Source organism: Phocoena sinus, chromosome 13 (genome assembly GCF_008692025.1).
Source record: "Phocoena sinus isolate mPhoSin1 chromosome 13, mPhoSin1.pri, whole genome shotgun sequence".
In the NCBI taxonomy this organism is placed as follows: Eukaryota; Metazoa; Chordata; class Mammalia; order Artiodactyla; family Phocoenidae; genus Phocoena; species Phocoena sinus.
In genome coordinates this window covers 34819120-34839727 of record NC_045775.1, presented here as the reverse complement: position 1 = coordinate 34839727, position 20608 = coordinate 34819120, and the positions used below count along the sequence as shown (strand labels likewise).

The 20608-nt window shown below is 38.4% G+C and overlaps 1 protein-coding gene across 6 annotated transcripts in view; it reads right to left on the bottom strand.

The window, feature by feature from the left end:
* MTA3 (metastasis associated 1 family member 3) overlaps positions 1-20608 on the bottom strand; it is a 197564-nt gene that overhangs the window by 97997 nt on the left and 78959 nt on the right. For all 6 annotated transcript variants that reach the window (XR_004352956.1, XM_032653367.1, XM_032653366.1 and 3 more), the window contains exon 4: positions 6445-6571. Coding sequence is in view for 5 of the 6 variants with exons in the window: in XM_032653367.1 (XP_032509258.1) it covers positions 6445-6571 (127 nt within the window). In the remaining variant the exon portion in view is untranslated. The remainder of the gene's footprint in view (positions 1-6444; positions 6572-20608) is intronic.

The following is a 20608-nucleotide window of genomic DNA, read 5'->3' as shown; positions in this document are numbered from 1 at the left end:
GACGCAGGCTCAGCAGTTGTGGCACACAGGCTTAGATGCTCCGCGGCATATGAGATCTTCCCGGACCAGGGCTCGAACCCGTGTCCCCCGCGTTGGCAGGCGGATTCTTAACCACTGTGCCACCAGTGAAGCCCTAGACGTCTTTCTTTAGATTTATTCCTAGGTGTTTGATATTGTTTGATGATACTGTAAATAGTATCTTTTTAAACTTAATTTTCTAACTGACCTCTCTTCACACCATATGCATAAAACAGACCTAAATATAAACGGTGGAACAGTAAAACTTCAAGAAAACATAGAAGAATATCTTCGTGATCTTAATTAAGAAATCTCTGCCCATTATAAGATCGTGACACTTGGATTGGTTTTTGAATGAGCACTCTTTCTGAGTAACAAAATATTATTTTTTTGGTTTTTTGTTTGTTTTTCGCAGCTTACGGGATCTTAAGTCCTGTCCCATGCCCCTCCCCCCCATCCCCCCCCCATCCCCCTACAGTGAAATCATCGAGTCCTAACCACTGGACTGCCAGGGAGTTCCCCAAAGTATTCTTACTCTAGATTCATTCTGCTCCTTCATATATATCAAACCTATCAGGCATGTCTATTAATGTCTCAAGAATGGAATTTTTCCAGCCTTTATTTAACTGTCCTCCTCCCCTCCTCCTGCTGTTCCATCATTCATTTTCCTACCAAATTTCTCACATATTTAAAAACAAACCAACCAACCTAGAAAGAGCAAAGATGACAATAGCAGCACTGAAGAATAAGCACTGCTTAACGACAGGAAGCTGCACACAAGGAATGTAGCTCCTCTGCCATTGAGTAAACTCCAACAATGTGCAGCCCAAATCCAAAGAATACACTTAAGATTAGGAATGAAAATGCACTGAAGATACACCAAAATGTCAGTGCTGCTGGGTGGAGGGATTACAGGGGTGTGTGTGTCTTTTTGTGTGTTTTTCCCATTTCAACAATAAATTAGAATTCTTCCATTATCATAAAATAAACAATAAAAGTTTACTTTTAAATTTTAATATGCAGTGATGTTGAGGAAACAGCAAAATGGGCATATTCATAATATACTGTGGTGGGAATATAAACCGACAGAATAATTCTTGAAGGAAACAGCATTTTGCAACAAAAACATTTGGAAAATGTACCCCTAAATTAGAAAGAGGTCTGCTATCAAACGATAACAGTAGCTAATGTTTCTATTGTACTTTACTACTACTGGGGAACGGAGAATAAAGATGAGTTTAGTTTTTAGTAGATTCCCATCTATTCTGTCTTCATCAAAACCAGCCAGGTTGTCATGAAAGGCAGGGGATTAAAATGGATGCAAAACGGCATTTCCCCTCTCTAACGTCCAAATGTACAAACTTTTTTTTTTTCTCTAAGATCTCTATTGGAGTATAATTGCTCCACAATGGTGTGCTAGTTTCTGCTTACAACAAAATGAATGTTATATATATACATATGTTCCCATATCTCTTCCCTCTTGCGTCTCCCTCCCTCCCACCCTCCCTATCCCACCCCTCCAGGCAGTCACAAAGCACCAAGCTGATCTCCCTGTGCTATGCACTGAACTCCCTGTGCTATGCCGCTGCTTCCCACTAGCTATCTACCTTACGTTTGGTAGTGTATATATGTCCATGCCTCTCTCTCGCTTTGTCACAGCTTACCCTTTCCTCCTCCCCATATCCTCAAGTCCATTCTCTAGTAGGTCTATGTCTTTATTCCTGTCTTACCCCTAGGCTCTTCATGACATTTTTTTTCCTTAAATTCCATATATATGTGTTAGCATACGGTATTTGTCTCCCTCTTTCTGACTTACTTCACTCTGTATGACAGACTCTAGGTCTATCCACCTCATGACAAATAGTTCAATTTCGTTTCTTTTTATGGCTGAGTAATATTCCACTGTATGTATGTGCCACATCTTCTTTATCCATTCATCCGATGATGGACACTTAGGCTGTTTCCATCTCTGGGCTATTGTAAATAGAGCTGCAATGAACTTTGGTACATGACTCTTTTTGAATTATGGTTTTCTCAGGGTATATGCCCAGTAGTGGGATTGCTGGGTCATATGGTAGTTTGATTTGTAGTTTTTTAAGGACCCTCCATACTGTTCTCCACAGTGGCTGTATCAATTTACATTCCCACCAACAGTGCAAGAGGGTTCCCTTTTCTCCACACCCTCTCCAGCATTTATTGTTTCTAGATTTTTTGATGATGGCCATTCTGACTGGTGTGAGATGATATCTCATTGTAGTTTTGATTTGCATTTCTCTAATGATTAGTGATGTTGAGCATCCTTTCATGTGTTTGTTGGCAGTCCGTATATCTTCTTTAGAGAAATGTCTATTTAGGCCTTCTGCCCATTTTTGGATTGGGTTGTTTGTTTTTTTGTTATTAAGCTGCATGAGCTGCTTATAAATTTTGGAGATTAATCCTTTGTCAGTTGCTTCATTTGCAAATATTTTCTCCCATTCTGAGGGTTGTCTTTTGGTCTTGTTTATGGTTTCCTTTGCTGTGCAAAAGCTTTGCAGTTTCATTAGGTCCCATTTGTTTATTTTTATTTCCATTTCTCTAGGAGGTGGGTCAAAAAGGATCTTCCTGTAATTTATGTCATAGAGTGTCCTGCCTATATTTTCCTCTAAGACAAACTTTTAAATAATACTTTTTCCATTATATACCTAATGTGCTTTCATTTCAGAGAAAAGTAGAAATATAGAAAAGAATAAATATGAAAGTTGCTTGCATTTTCTGATAGTAGTGCAATCCTGAAACCTATCAAACACCAAGTTCCTACTTACATTTGTGATGCTGACTCCTATCTATGAATGAAAATGACCTCATTTATTTGCAAAAAAATCTTTAACTAAAAAAATAAAACAAAACAATTCTGCAATAAACATATCAGTATATATATTTCTACACACTTGCATGAGAACCTCTGTTAGATAAAATCAAAAAAGTGGAATTGCTGGGTCAAAGGATATTCACACATTAAAGTTTGATTTCTCTGATTATATTAACATTCAAATATAGAAGAATTATCTATTTCCCCACCCTCATCAACACTGAGTGTTAAGACAAGAACTTCAGTATTCCATCCCCCAAATACCTCTTGTTGGCTAGAAACTTTTCCGTTTCTCCCTTTATCATGGTTGCTATATATGCTTTATAAATTCATTTCATTTGGTGACAAAAAATATGTACACAAAAGATTTCCTATTCACTGCTTAGCCCTCCATGTGAAAGCTTGATATATCATAATATTGTATATTTGCCGCCACGTGATCTGAGTTCAAGATCTGAATCTGTCATTTAAAAGCTGTGAGACTGAAAACTAAACCTTTTTGTTTCAGTTTCCTCATCTGTAAAATGAGGATAATAAGAGGACCTACATTACAAAGTCATTGGGAAGATCAAATAAAATACATGTAAAGCAACTGAAATAACACCTATCACAAAGGTTCAATAAATGTTAGAATTTTTAAAAGCCAAGTTCAATAAACATGGGCTCTATATAACTGAACACAGTATTCTACACACACAAACACACACACACACAAAGTGACAGGTCTAGCACCTGGCATAACAATAAATTTTATAGTGCTTTATAGCCCACGCAGCATATAATCTATTATTAATGACCTAAGGCACTGTGCAAGAAGCATGCCGTCTCTCCCCTTCACCCCAAAAAGTGTTCCAAAGGAATTCTCATGTTCAAATCCTATCTATCCTAACAAGATAGATACAAACAAATCCTCAACAAGAGCTGAATCACTAACTCTACCCAGAAAAGTCCTGGTCCTATTCATTCTCTTCCAATGAAATTAGAAGGAAGGAAGAGTTGCCTCCCTGTCACTTTGGGAAGCTTGTAGCACCCAGTTAGTATTATAGCTCCCAAACTACAAAGGACCTCAGGAATGCCTCAGTCAGGTTTTCTCCTCTGTTCCATACAGCACCAAGGAAATTCTGGGCACTTAATAATGCCCCTAAGAATCAAAAGCCAGTATTCATCAAATTACCCCTCTTTGCTGCCAAAGAACAATGGGACTTCAGTAATTTTCTCCTGTTAAAGCACAGATAAATAGGGCATGACTTCAACGTTAGCAAAATGTCAAGATCACCCCAATGTGCACTTGTTCTACATCAGCATGAGGGCTGGTTAGCACAGCTTTGTGCTTTGGCTGGAGACTGCCCCTAAATCCATTCAGCTGTTTGAAAATGAGAGCCATAAATGAGAAAATATGCCTCCACACTACTCCCTCTCAGCTTGGAGAACAAAAAAATTAAAAAAAACAAATGCTTCAAATGTCTATATCTCTTCCTCATATTCAAAATAATTGCCACCAGGTAAACTCCTTAAGTTTACAAGCTGGGGAACCTTGTCTTATTTATCAAGCAGTTAGCAAGCTCCCTAATTGAGAATATACTCAGGAAATGTGTGCAACATGACTGAATGATCGTATATTCTATGTAATTTCTATGTTCAACAAAGGGGTGTCTTGATAATTACATTTCAATATACTCTCTCAGTCCTTATGAAACATGAAAAATACTTCACTAGTTTTTCCATTCCAAGCAATCTGTTAAAGGAAACCAACATTACTTATAAACAGATTCCAAGCTATCAGGAGGGTAAATTAAAAATATACTTGCGTGTTTTGGATACATTTTTAAAACCATTTGTCAGATTCTTGTTCTGGCAAGAGTCTTATGACTGGCCACATAACTTCTTGAGCTTAAAATGAATCTTTATATTCTAGCTTCTTCCAATTAAATGATAAATGCATATGGCTCTTCAGCATTTATTAGTTACCTATATCTTAAAGCAATTTTCTTATTTCTTGAAATACCCTTATTTTTAGGTTAAATATTATTCCCACATTAACTGGCCTGATTATCTTTTCTAACACAGGACGTAAGTCACACAGAACATACTAACTCTAGCCAATCTAAACACAGTGTCCCCATTTTTACATACTTTCTTGAATTTGACTATTTTCTAGTTATCAACATACAATAGAATGTTTCTATAACAACAGAAATCTAATATTCTGTTGTAGTTGCTGTATCATAATTCATTTAACCAATTCCCTACTAATGGACATTTACTTTCAATTTTATACTACTAAAGGCAATTCTGAAACAAAAATAAACACAGTGTCCCCCAAAAAACCTAAATAAAGCAATGATATGATGTTAACTACTGAGGAGGATCAAGTTATCTCTGAAAAGATTTGGAGAAAGGTGATTCTGGTATCTTTGTGATACACTTCCTGTCTCAGAAGATCTCTGTGTCCATTTCTGAAAAGAGAAGTATAAGAATACACAAAGGTCCGGGGAGTTGGGGCATGTGTGTTTGTGTTACAAAGACCAAACTGGAGCTTCAGGAAGTCTCTAAACATGTCTGAGCCCAAAAAAGACAGACTTAGATACAATACCAACATTCACGGCTAAAGAAGAGGGGCCAATTTTTTTTAAATAAACAGTTAATACATTTTATTTCCATATATAAACAGTTTTTAAGACAATAATAACTAGTGAGGAGTTGAATAAAAGAAGTAAAGATTGTGAACAACAGTTGAAGGAATTCCTTTAACGTTAGGGGACAAAAACACTGTATCCTGGACACAGGCTGTTCCCTGCACACACCCATGCTTACCTGTTCCCTTTACCTGAAACATGCCCCCCAATCTCTCGAAGGCTGAGTAAATGCCAACTCCTTCTGAAGTTTTTGAGTTCAAACATTTTGTTATACCTCCAAAATGCACCTATTACAGACAGCACTCAGAAAGAGCTGAATTGTATCTATGCTTAAATCTTACCACTACCGGATCAAAAAGACCACCACCATTCTCCCAAAACTACAAACCAGGGACTGGATTTCACTTTTACATCCCATCATTACACAGATCAGATACAAGTGAGTGAGTAATAAAGAATATAAAGTTTTCATCCCAGAGGACCTCACAAATAAATAAATCAATCAAAAGCCTTGTATCCTACAAGGTCAAGAGACAAGTGCCGGGAACCAGATCTAGAACCAGGTTCTAGTTCTTGGACTCCAATGACTACATTATTTTCTGGGAATCTGGAGAAGACCAGCATTTCCCAAAATGGTATCTGCTGGACACTGTTCTGCAAGATGCTAATACATACTTAAATAAACTGGAAATGGCTGGACTAAAACAAAGCTAACATGGTTACTTTACTACAGGACATTTGCAGGGCTTTAAAATGCTAATATACACTATAAATTTCCAAGATAAGATTACACAATGAAGCCTTTAGTGAACTAATTTGAGCAAGATTGTTGGGGAGAGTTTGGAAAATGCTTCAAAAAGGTTGTTTTAGTTTGTCTGTTTGTTTTTCCCAGTTGTCACAATATTACTGAGTACTTCAGATCAACTTCTAAAGAGTTCTTACCTGATATGTGTTGCAGGCAGAGATTCGTACTGGCGAGACAAAAAGAGCTCCCTATGTTTCAACTGATGTTTCTGTTTATCCGTCAAGTCAGCCTCAACTGTTGTTTCAGATTCTTCCTCAATTTCTTCTACACAAATAAAATTCAAAAAATGCATTATTACAAAGTACATTACCTATTTGGTTATTAAGATAGACTTAATCAGCCTTTCTTTCATTCAATATTTTTTTCAAACGAACTGATTTTAAATTTACACATTTAACTTGTCATTTGAATTACAACCATAAAATTAAGTTACCCAGGCCTCAAAGGAAGAACTCCAATTTTAAGATGGCAGATGGAACATATGCATCTATCTCCTCTTCCCCCATGAAACTACACCAAAATATCAATGAAAATGTGTTAACATTTCAATGACAATAAAAAATGAAGCAACAGGGCTTCCCTGGTGGCGCAGTGGTTGAAAGTCCGCCTGCCAATGCAGGGGACACGGGTTCGTGCCCCAGTCTGGGAGGATCCCACATGCCGCAGAGTGGCTGGGCCTGTGAGCCATGGCTGTTGAGTCTGCGTGTCCGGAGCCTGTTCTCCACAATGGGAGAGGCCACAACAGTGAGAGGCCCGTGTACCGCAAAAAAAAAAAAAAAGCAACAATGGAAGAAAGATTTTCAACAACAAAAAAAGATGGAAAATAGATTTAAAAGAAAGGAAAAGTACACACTTAGTCAAGAGAAGGAAGTGAAAATCTATGTGCGTAGAGAGCGATGCCACGGAGAAGGTGGGCACAGGGCGAGTACTGACTTATCCCTTGAAGCTACCAAGTATTATGAGAAAGAAAGCAGGGTGAGAGCAAAAAAGCAGGAGAAACGGGTTGAAAGTCTATCTATAATACAATTACTTAATCCCAGAATACTCCAGTTAAAAAGAGTACAATCAGAAACAAATAGTATAACACATTTCAAATTTGATAACACAAATAAAAAACTAATAGAAGGATTAGAGGATAATGTAAATGAAATCTCCTAGAAATTAAAACAAAGAGATAACTGAAAACCAAAAGATTAAAATAGTAAAGAAGAATGCATGAGGTCCAACATCCCACTAACAAAAGTTCCATAAAGAAACAACAGAGAAAACAGATTCTTTTACCTCTTTGTTTGTTTTGGTGGGGGGGGATGAGGGAAGACCTATCAAAGAGATGATTCAAGAAAATTTCCCCTTACTAAGTGTCCAGTGAGACTGAGTGTCCCGATTGAATTCGTGTCATCGTGTCATACTTAACTTTTTTTTTTAAGTGACAGCATGAGAAGACTGCAACCATTTACAGGAAAGAAGTGTAGGCACAAGCAAAGAAACCAGAATCCGAGTGGAATCACAGATGAACAGCAACACTCTGTGCTAAGACAGCACAGCAATGCCATCCAAGAGGAAAAATGACATTCAACCTAGAATTGCATAGTCAACTATCAAGTCTTAAAAGAGAATAAGGACAAACTTTTTGCATTCATTCAACCAAGATTTACAGTTCACCCTTGAACAATGTGAGTTTGAACTGCACGGGTCCACTTATATGTGAATTTTTTCAATAAATACAGTACATTGGAAAATTTTTTAGAGGTTTGCAACAATTTGAAAAACTTCACAGATGAGGACTTCCCTGCCAGTCCAGTAGTTAAGACTCCATGCTTCCAATGGAGGGGGCGCAAGTTCGAACTCTGGGCAGGGAACTAAGATCCCACATGCTACACGGCCCCCCCCCAAAAAAAAACAAAAAAGAAAGGAAAAGAATTCACAGATGAACCACGTAGCTTAGAAATATCAAAAAAATTACGAAGAAGTTATGTTGGGACTTCCCTGGTGGCACAGTGGTTAAGAATCTGCCTGCCAATGCAGGGGACATGGGTTCAATCTCTGGTCCGGGAAGATCCCACATGCCGCGGAGCAACTAAGCCTGTGCACCACAACTACTGAGCCTGTGCTCTAGAGCCCGCGAGCCACAACTGCTGAAGCCCACACGCCTAGAACCCATGCTCCGCAACAAGAGAAGCCTCCACAATGAGAAGCCCACACACCGCAAGGAAGAGTAGCCCCTGCTTGCCACAACTAGAGAAAGCCCACACACAGCAACGAAGACCCAACGCAGCCAAAAATAAATAAATAAAATAAATTTTTTTAAAAAGGGATTTTTCACTTAAATGTTTATTTAAAAAAAAGGTATGTCATGAATTCATAAAACGTGGATAGTAGTCTATCCTTATATAGGCATAAGGTGAATGATATTTAATAAAAACTACTGTGTTAGTTTTCTTACTGTTTTATAATTTTCCTTTCAAAGAATTACATTACCATTCATTATATTAAATTGCCTCTCTCTCTAGTAACTGGAAAAACTGCTTATCAGCATCTTATCACAGGTAGGTGGGTTTTTTTAAAAATTGTATCAAAAAAAAAAAAAAAAATTGTATCAATGTTTCCAATAGTGTATTATGAATATAACTGTAATACTCTATGCCATAAAACTTTTTAAATGATTCATTCATTATCGTATAGGCTAGGCTACTGTGAAGCAATCATATCAATTACACTAGGCTACCATAAAGAATCATATTGCTGGGCTTCCTTGGTGGTGCAGTGGTTAAGAATCCACCTGCCAATGGAGGGGACACGGGTTCGAGCCCTGGTCTGGGAAGATCCCACACGCTGCGGAGCAACTAAGCCTGTGCGCCACAACTACTGAGCCTGTGCTCTAGAGCCTGAGAGCCACAACTACCGAGCCCATGTGCCACAACTACTGAAGCCTGCGCGCCAGAGCCCATGCTCTGCAACAAGAGAAGCCACTCCAATGAGAAGCCCACGCACCACAACAGAGATAGCCCCCACTCGCCGAAACTAGAGAATGCCCGCGTGCAACAACAAAGACCCAACAGAGCCAAAAATAAATAAATTTATTTCAAAAAAAAAAGAATCATACTGCTGATTCTTCATTATCAATGAAGATCACTATAGCACGGATCACTATACCTGTTAATAAATATGAACTTCTTCTCACATTTTTTTTCCTTTTTAATGTCTAGTGTTAGTAACACACGTAACATCTACAGTGTTTTGTACTGCATAAGACAATACTGACGTAGGTACTGACAGACGATTCATCTTATAATTAGATTTATGGTATCAATAAATACAGCCTGGTACTGTAAGTATATTTTCTCTTCCTTGTGATTTTCCTAACATTTTCTTTTCTCTGGCTTACTTTAAGAATACAGTATATATTCTGTATGACATACGAAATATGTGTTAATCAACTGTTTATGTTACGTATAAGGCTTCCAGTCAACAGTAGGCTTATCAGTTAAGTTTTGGGGGGAGTCAAAAGTTTTATGAAGATTTTCAACTGTGCAGGGGGCTGGTGTCCCTAACTCCTGCATTACTCAAGGGTCAACTGTATTAGGCACCAAAAACAGGCACTAATCAAAGTGCTGGAGGCAATCAGTGAGCAAAAAAGTTGCTACTATGAAGAAATTATTCAAAGTGTTTGCCTCTGGGAAACAGAGGTGGAAGAAAAGGATGGAAAGGGAAGACAAAGTTTTGCCTGAGATTTTTTTTTTAATGCTGTATTTAATATTCTTTTTTAAAAAAAAAATTACTAGATGTCATTTACAGATATAATTCCAAATAATTTTAGATATAAAAATTTTAAAAATATAATACCTGTAGAGGCTCACAGATCCTCTGCAGCCTTACCTGGACCGGACCAGAGGAGACTGTAGCTATGGGAATAGCAGGAGTACTGAGAACTCAGAGTCAGGGAGGGGGTGACTGGATTCTCACACAAGAAGTAAAGCCCAAGGTTAGGCCTCAGAGCCTTCATTTCTGGACAGTGACAAAACACACACACACACGCACACAGCAACACATTTCTGTTCCTCACAATTCTCTCTTATAAATTTCTTACATACGGACCCAGGACCACGAGAGATTTTATCATATGTGACCCCCTAGTTGTAGTTCTTCTGAGTTGTATGAGGGCAATTAATAGGCTAAGTATCAAATCTTTTCTACCTTCAAACTTTTAAAACTCTGAATTGAAAATGGACCTGTAAAAATTAGAAACTGATTTAGAAAAACATGCATCTAGCTCCAAAACAGAATAATGTGATTTAAAATTCTTTGATTGTTCTTTATAATGAACTACTCAAAGAGAAATGAAGCAATAAAAGAGCCATTTACTTGCAAGTCTAATAACATCTCACCAGTGGAAATCAATGAAGTTATTGCTGCATTGGCACTATTAGCACCAGCAAATATCACATACAAAATTATACTCTTTACCTAATTAGGATCTGATAAATTGTTGTTCCATAAAACACAGCTAACTGAATTCTAACGTGTACCCTATAGAGCTAAAACAGCAACAAGCTCTAAAAATAATGGTAACAACAGCAAATCTTATTTTCTTGTACAATCTCTTGATACTGGGCGAAAAGGAATAAAATCTCTCAAGTTCAATCTAACCAAACACAGAAATCACCACAACAGCATCTGAAACTCATTTTTTCAAATGTACAAGTTAATTTCATTTACATATTTGTATAAATTTCTACTGGCTTCTGAACAAGAAATGATTCCCATGCCATTAACATCCTAAAAACATTAAACAACCGCAATGGCAAGAACTGGCATTTAGACAATGAAAAATTTAAAAGAATAGAACTATCATCAAAAATAACGGGGCTTCCCTGGTGGCACAGTGGTTAAGAATCTGCCTGCCAATGCAGGGGACACAGGTTCAAGCCCTGGTCGGGGAAGATCCTACATGTCGCAGAGCAGCTAAGCCCGTGCGCCACAACTACTGAGCCTGCGCATCTGCAGCCTGTGCTCCGCAATAAGAGAGGCCGCGATAGTGAAGAGGCCCGCGCACCGCGATGAAGAGTTGCTTGCCGCAACTAGAGAAAGCCCTCGCACAGAAACGAAGACCCAACACAGCCAAAAATAAATATATAAATAATTAAATAAATAAAAGATTACTATTAATTAAAGAAATAAAAAAATAAAATAAAATTTTTTAAAAATTAAAGAAGACTTAAGTAAATGGGAAAACTATGTTCACAGATTGGAAGATTTAACATTGTTAAGATGGCAGTACTGCCTAAGTTGATCAACAGATTCAATGCAACCCCTACCAAAATTCCAACTGTCTTTTTCACAAAAATTAGCAAACTATCCTAAAATTCATATGGACATGTAAGCAACCCAGAATAGCCAAAATAATTTGAAAAAGAACAAATTTAAGAGTACTCACACTAAAAAGAAAAAAAAAAGAGTACTCACACTTCCAGATTTCAAAGCATTCTTCAAAGCTACAACAATTAAGACGGCGGTACTGGCATAAGGATAGGCATAGATTAATTAGAATATAACTGGAGTCCAGAAATAAGCCCATACATTTGTTAAATGATTTTGGATAAGGATGCCAAGACAATTCACTGGCGGAATGAACAGTCTTTTCTACAAATGGTGCTGAGAACAACTGGACATCCACATACAATGAATAAAGCTGGGCCCTCACACCACATACAAAAATTAATTCAAAATGGATCAAAGACCTAAATGTAAGACCTAAAACTTTTATAAAACACTTAGAATAAAACACAAGTGTAAATCTTCATGACCTTAGACTAGGCAATAGTTTCTTCACTATGGCACCCTAAATAAATCTCAAGCAACCAAAGAAAAAAACAGGTAAATTAGAATTAGTATTAAAATTTTTGTGCTTAAAAAGTACTCTCAAGAAAGCAAAGAGACAACCCATAGAATGGGAGAAAATGTTTGCAAATCATGTAACTCGTAAGGTTCTAGTATCCAGAATATATAAAGAACTCTTATAACAATAAAAAGACAACCCAGGGCTTCCCTGGTGGCGCAGTGGTTAAGAATTCACCTGCCAATGCAGGGGACATGGGTTCAAGCCCTGGTCTGGGAAGATCCCACATGCCGTGGAACAACTAAGCCCATGCGCCACAACTACTGAGCCTGCACTCTAGAGCCCGTGAGCCACAACTACTGAGCCCACGTGCTGCAACTACTGAAGCCTGTGCACCTAGAGCCTGTGCTCTGCAACAAGAGAAGCCACCACAGTGAGAAGCCCATGCACCACAAGGAAGAGTAGCCCCTGCTCGCCAAAACTAGAGAAAGCCCGCACACAGCAACAAAGACCCAACGCAGCCAGAAACAAAATAAATTAAAATAAATAAAATTTTTAAAAACCATTCACAAAAAAAAAAGAAGACAACCCAAGACAGCCCAATTAAATAATTGGCAAAGGATCTGAATATAGTTCTCCAAAAGATATACAAAGAGCCAATTAATACATGAAAAGATGTTCAACATCATTAGTTACTAGGGAAATGCAAATCAAAATTACCATGAGAGGACTTCCCTGGTGGTGCAGTGGTTTGAGCCCTGGTGAGGGAAGATCCCACATGCTGCGGAGTAACAAGTCCGGTGCACCACCGCCTGTGCACCACAACTACTGAGCCTGTGCTCTAGAGCCCATGTGCCCCAACTACTGAAGCCCACGTGCCTAGAACCCATTCTCCGCGAGAAGAGAAGCCACCGCAATGAGAAGCCCGCGCGCTGCAACGAAGAGTAGCCCCTGCTCACTGCAACTAGAGAAAGCCCACGCGCAGCAGTAAAGACCCAATGCAGCCAAAAATAAAAATGAAATATTTTTTAATTTAAAATTATTTAATTATTTTAAAACTACTATGAGATATTTCACATTGACCAGAATGACTATAATCAAAAAGATAACAAGCAAAAATGTGGAGAAATTGTAATCTTTGTACATTATCAGTAGAAATGTCAGACGGTACAGCTGCATTGTAAAACAGTTCAACAGTTCCTCAAATTGCTGAACAGAGTTGCCATGCAACCAAGCAATTCCATTCCTAGGTGTATACCCAGGAGAACAGAAAACATGTCAATACAAAACTTGTACATGAATGTTTATACAGCATTATTCATAACTGCCAAAAAGTGGAAGCAACCCAAATGTTTGATAAATGGATAAATAAATGTAGTATATCCATACAATGGGATATTTATCATTTAGCCATAAACAGGAATGAAGTGCGGATCCATGCTACAACATGGATGAACCTTGAGAGATTGTATTAGGCTGTATTAGTTCGAACAAAGGAACTTTCTGGCCAACCCCATAATAAACGAAATATTACAAAAGTGAAAGACACAAAAGGTCACATATTATAGTATGCCATTTGTATGAAAAATACAGAATAGACAAATCCACAGAGACAGGAAGTAGCTTGGTGGTTGCCAGAGGATTAGTGGAGGGAAATACAGGGACGGCTAATGGGTACAGGGTTTCTTTTTGGAGTGATAAAAATGTCCTGGAATCAAATAATAGTTATAGTTGCATAAATTTATGAATATACTAAAAACCACTGAATTGTACACCTTTTAAAGTGGTAAGTTATATATGGCATGTAAATTATATCAAAAAGAGAACAAGCTAAACCTTAAAAAGGGCGGGGGGGGCAAATGAAATGCGAAAAGTCAAAAGAACAATGGATAAATTTCAGCATAGTCATGGAATGGGATTCTACTCAATAGCTAAAAGTTAATGAGTGAATCCACATATCAATATGGACAGATCACAAAAACTTGATATTGAGCGAGAAAGCAATCTGTAGAAGGACACATATGTAAAACACCATTTTTTAAGATGCAAAAACAATGCTCTAAATACATACATATGTAACAAAACTATAAATACACGAATGGGAAAAAAAAACCACACACTGAAGTTGAGATAGCAATTCACCTATGGGGAAACCAGGAAAGCAACGGAGTTGGGAAGGGATGCACACAGCACTAAAAGAATCTGAAGCAAATATGTATGTCACAATAAGGGAGGACAAAGTTGGCTGGTTCGTTCATAATTAGCACGTTATTCTCTCTTTTCTGCTTCCTAAAAATACCTCAAATAAAAAGTGAACAGAAAAAAAAAAAAAGTGAACAGGACTCAAGAGAAGGAAAACTGTAACTAAACTTTAATCCATGTTAAACTGTTTTTTTCCTTAATGAGACAACCACCACAGTTGATCATTTTTATGTTTTAATTTTTATTTATTTATTTATTTTTTGGCTGCGTTGGGACTTCATTGCTGTGCGTGGGCTTTCTCTAGTTGCGGCTAGCAGGTGCTACTCTTTCATTGCAGTGCGCGGGCTTCTCATTGCAGTGGCTTCCCTTGTTGTGGAGCACGGGCTCTAGGCGCACAGGCTTCAGTAGTTGTGGCACGTGGGCTCAGTAGTTGTGGCTCACAGGCTCTAGAGCGCAGGCTCAGTAGTTGTGGCACATGGGCTCAGCTGCTCTGTGGCATGTGGGATCTTCCCGGACCAGGGCTCAAACCCCTGTCCCCTGCATTGGCAGGCAGATTCTTAACCACTGCACCACCAGGGAAGTCCCGATAATCATTTATTTACCTATGTCTTCCTTCTCTCCATATCTTTGTATCATCTTGCCAAAATACTAATTTCAACTGGCATTCTGTATAACGTTAATTTCCGAAATATATACAAATAAATACACATAATTATAACTATACAACTAAATTTTGGGTTTGAAGATTAAAAAAGGAAGGGAACAAAATAGAAAAGTGGCCCATCTTGGGAGATCAAAAACAGGTAAGCGCCAAGAGTTGACTGCTTCTATAAAGAAATGCATGAGATAAACAGGGAGAATACTGGAGTGGATGAAAAGTTAATAGAAGTAAGAAGATCACATGTAAAGTTGAAAGGAGTCTCTGAGGTTCTGGTACCTAACCCATGAGACTTTCACCAACCTCCAGGTGGAGGAGTCCCCTCCTCTTTGCTATAAAGCAGCACCCACATAAGCTTAAGGTACTTACTTGTCACAGTATGCTTTGTGCAACAGTCATCTGATTCACAGAGTCCCTTGAGAACAAAGATGGGTCATTTATCTTTGTATCAATACTGATTTTCTCATGGGGTAGAAGAGACGGAACCTCAAGAAATGTTCACATTAGACCAGGTAAAAATTATCAGCAACACTCAAATCAGCTGCTGCGAGGACAGACTCACAGAGTTATGACATAAAACGCCGCAAAGAGTAACCATCAAAAGGTTACTGTTAAAAAAAAAAAAAAAGGTTACTGTTCAGGCTTCCCCGGTGGCACAGCTGTTGAGAGTCCGCCTGCCGATGCAGGGGACACGGGTTCGTGCCTTGGTCTGGGAAGATCCCAAATGCCGCGGAGCGGCTACGCCCGTGAGCCATGGCCGCTGACCCTGCGTGTCCGGAGCCTGTGCTCCGCAATGGGAGAGGCCACAACAGTGAGAGGCCCGCATAACGGGAAAAAAAAAAAGGTTACTGTTCAAGGGCTCTGTCACATCTCATCCCAGTGCTTTCCACAATTCTTCCCAGATCTAACACAAGGTGGATGGGATACCAGGCTTCAGAGTCACACTTGAAATCAAAGTCTAGTTCCATCCGTTCTTAGTTGGGGGCAAAATTATTTACTCTCTGTAATCCTCAGTGTCATCATCTGTAAAACGTGGACATAATTTCTCCCTTATAAGGTTATTGTGAGAATTAAGGTAATGCACATGATTTGCTTAGCACAGTGCCTAACACAGTGCTAAATTTTAAAATTTGCTATTACAATTTTTAAATGAATTCATATAATTTTCTTTGACATTTGGAAAACAATTCTTATCTCCTAAGACAATGGTTCCTAATTAAGAAAGCAAATCATGTTAAAATTAAAGCAAATTAAATATTGCTTTCACTTTTTGTAAACAACCAAAAACAGATATCCAGACCCCACCCCTGGAAATCCTGATTTAAAACTTCTAGGGTACAGTCACACCAGTTAAGCCTCAGTTAAGAATCATTATTATAAAGCACTAATTTTAAAACATTTTTCTGGCAGAACACCTATGCCAGCAATTCTCAAGCTTTTTAGTCTCAGGACCCCTTATATTCTTCAATTCTATCAGGGGTTTCAAAGAAGTTTTGTTTTCATTGGTAACACATCTACCAATATTGTGTTAGAAATTAAAACAAATAAATTTTGAAAATACTGGAAATCACAAGCACACAATGCATTATCATGAGTGATGAAGTCATCACATGTCATAAAGCCTGGAAAAACTCTGCTATACTCTCCTGAGAGAATCAGAAAGACAATTAAATAACAGCTTAGTATTATCAAGAAAATTTTCACCACAGACACCCTGGAAGATATTCAGGAAAAACTGACTTATACAAAAGAAATATTAACTCGAAGTCTAATTTGAAAAGAAAAACAAGAACTGGCTAAAGCAAGGTTTTTTTTACTCTATTGGGTTTAAGAAACCTGTCACAGAAATTTTATCTTCACATTGTGAGATACAATGACTCATAAGCTGTTATATAGCAAGTTAGGATCCCATCAGAAATTTAAGCTATTTCTGCTTTACATTTATTTATTCAAAGAACACTGCATCTGGCAAAGGCTGCCCAATCTTATAATATATTCAAAGTCCATCTGGAATTTTATGCAGCCTTAACATGCCACCATGCATTTTTCCGTTTGCTGTCAATTTCAAAACTTAAGAAACAAAACGATTTACAAGCAACCAAATTTTCCGGCACCACAAGACCACCACCCTTCTCCCATTCATTTCAGACACAGCAGCCAGCATCTTCCCACAATGCAACTCATTTCTCTTGCTTTGATTAATAAAGAGTCTCATGATTTATAAATCTTCTAATGATCTGACCTGCCATATGTTTTACCTACTTCCCCCACAACTACACCCCATTCCCAGGGCAAAAAAGAAGAGCGGCCCCCGCTCGCCACAACTAGAGAAAGCCCGCACACAACAACGAAGACCCAAAGCCGCCAAAGTAAACAAATAAATTTATTTTAAAGAAAAGAATATAGCCCGGGACTTCCCTGGTGGTCCAGTTGTTGAGAATACACCTTCCAACGCAGGGGAACTGGGTTCGAGCCCTGGCCGGGAAACTAGGATCCCACATGCCGCAGGGCAACTAAGCCCATGCGCCACAACAAAAGCCCGACTAGAATTCACATAAATTGACAGAGGAAGTGAAAATTGGTCAACCACTGTGGAAACCTGTTTGCAATATTCTACTAAAGTATATTTATATCCACCCCATAAACCAACAATTCCCAATCCTTGGTATTTATCCAAGAGGAATGAGAGCTTAAGTATACCAAAAGAATGTTCTCAGCAATTTTATTCACAGGAGCCCAAACTGGAAACCATTTGAACATCCATCAACAGGAGAATAAATACTGCTGGGCCAGAAAAAAGAACAAGTGATACAAGCAGTAACATAGACGGATCCCACAGACACGGTGCTGAGTGAAAAAAGTCAGGTAAAAGGGTAAATACTATAGGTACTCCACTGCGATGAAGTCAGAAACCAGGCAAAACTAACGGGTGGTAGTAGACATCGGAGCAGTGGTTATCTGGGGAGGGGGGAGGAAGAGGGTACTAATGGGCACAATGGAATCTGCTGAGGTATCAGAAAGTTTTTCTATCTTAATCTGAGTGGTAGTAATAGAAATGTATACGTCTGTGAAAATCTCTTGACCTGCACACTTTACCTATTACCCTGTATTTTATACCTTGATTTTTAGATATTTTTTAAAAGGATTATGATTTCTCCTTCTAGACAATGTAATAGGGATCAGATCTACCCACCCGTATGAAACCACCAAAATTTACAAATTTTGGTTTTTACAAATTTACCCCCCAAAATCAAAACTTAATAAATAAGTTTAAAAGCAGAAAAAAATACATGAAGCATCAGGCCACGGGCACATCAGGCAATGAAGAACAGTGATCCCTGAGAGACAGAAAACAAACAAGGTGAGCCCTAACACTGGCCCTTACTTATTGCCGTGGCAGAGTTTCCAGGCAACAGTGAAGGAGGGGAAACTGAGGCAGAGCCTGGCAGACTCCCAGAGGTGAGGAGACGAAGGTGAGAGACCCGGGAGACCAAGGCAACTAGAGTTCAAAAGACAGAGTACCAGAGTACCAGAGTGAGAAAACCTGGAGATCACAGACGGTGATCCTCGAGCACAGCACCCATCAGTGAATGCATGTGAGGAAACTGCCATAAAACAGGGAAAGAATCAGCGGGAACAGTGCACAGTGCTCACACGGGGCCACGAACAGTGTTTGTTTGCAAACAGCCACACTGGTAACACTGATAATTCACGGTGTATTGGGTAGAGTACACAGAAAGGCCTTGCCTAAGTAATTGGGAACAATTAAAGCCCTAGACTGAGCACTGACTGCTCTGTATCCACTTAACCAATGTACATTAATTCATAAACGCAACAACCAAAAGGACCAAACTGTTTCCAAGTAACTTAAGTGCATCACAGAACAAGGGTCAAGAAGATTTACAGGAGCATAAAAATACCCAGGACACAAGAAGGTAAAATTTACAATGACGGCTACATACCTATTAGGAGGCCTAAAATTAAAAAGACTTACCTTATGAAGTGTTGGCAATGATGTGAGGAAACCAGAACTCCCCTACACTGCAGATTAGAATATAAAATGGTACAATCACTTTTGCAAACAGTTGCAGTTTCCTAAAAGGCTAAAAATATCCAGACCATATGATAAGGCCACGCCAGTACAAACCAAGAAGAAACGTATGTCTGTACAAAGACCTGCACCAACTGTTCAAAGCAACTTTGTCTGTAATAGCCCAAAACTGCAAACAACTGAAATATCCATCAACAGATGAGTAGACAAATTGTGATACATCCACACAAAGGGATACTACTCAACAATAAAAAGGAAGAAACCAGTGATCTATGTGTTCAAGGATTAGAAGACTCAGTATTGTGAAGATGTCAATTCTGCCCCAAATTGATCAATGGATTTAATGCGATCCCAATCAAAATCCAAGCAGACTTTTTGTAAAAACTGACAAGCTGATTCTAAAATTTATATAAAAATGCGTAAGATCTAGAATAGCCAAAACAACTCTAACAAAGAGAAATCAAAGTTGGAGGGCTAACATTACTTGATTTCAAGAAGTATTAGAAAGCTAAAATAATCCAAAGTGTGTTGATGGTGAAAAGAGTAACAGGTGGATCAATGGAACAGAACAGAAAGGCCAGAATAGAGCCACACATATATGACCAACCGATTTGACAAAGGCACAAAAGCAATGCAATGGAGAAAGGATAGTCTTTTCAACAGTGCTGGAGCAACTGAATATGCATGCACCCCCCAAAGGAACTTAGCATGGACACCTTGTACCATAACACAAAAAGTAACTAAAGGCTTCCCTGGTGGCGCAGTGGTTGAGAGTCCGCCAGCTGATGCAGGGGACACAGGTTCGTGCCCCGGTGTGGGAGAAGCCCACATGCCGCGGAGTGACTGGGCCCATGAGCCATGGCCGCTGGGCCTGTGTGTCCGGAGCCTGTGCTCCGCAACGGGAGAGGCCACAGCAGTGAGAGGCGCGCGTACTACAAAAAAAAAAAAAAAAAAAAAAAAAAACTTCTACAAGAAAATATAGAAGACTAAATGATAGCAAAGTATGAAAGTAAAATGATTCATACTTTCTGGAAGACTCTTTAGGAACACTTATTAAAAATCTTAAAAACTAAAAAAAAAAAAAAATCTTAAAAACTGTACATGCACTCTGATCTAATCATTCCACTAAGAAAAGACAGATAAATTCATGAAAATGTATTTGCTACACAGTAACTGAAGCATTTTTCTAATTTTTTCCTGTAAACTACTAAATAATCTAAAATAATTCTACAATGGTACATGCTATTTAAAGTTGTAAATTATGTGATATATGAATTACCAATATAAGAAACATGGGCCACCTCATACAGGATATCATATTTTTCAAAGCTTGGAACACTCAGGAAACCAAGGGTCAGAAAATTTATAGTCTAGCATGGACAAAACAGAAATAAGAATGAATCACAGGATACAGGATTACAACAACATTTCTTACACACATTTTCTGCAGTATCTTCACTCCTGAGAGCCTTACACTAATGAGCTTCATAATTTCTAACAATTTCATTTAATTCTGTCATCCTTTGCTGTCCTGTTTATAGTAATTTATATGAA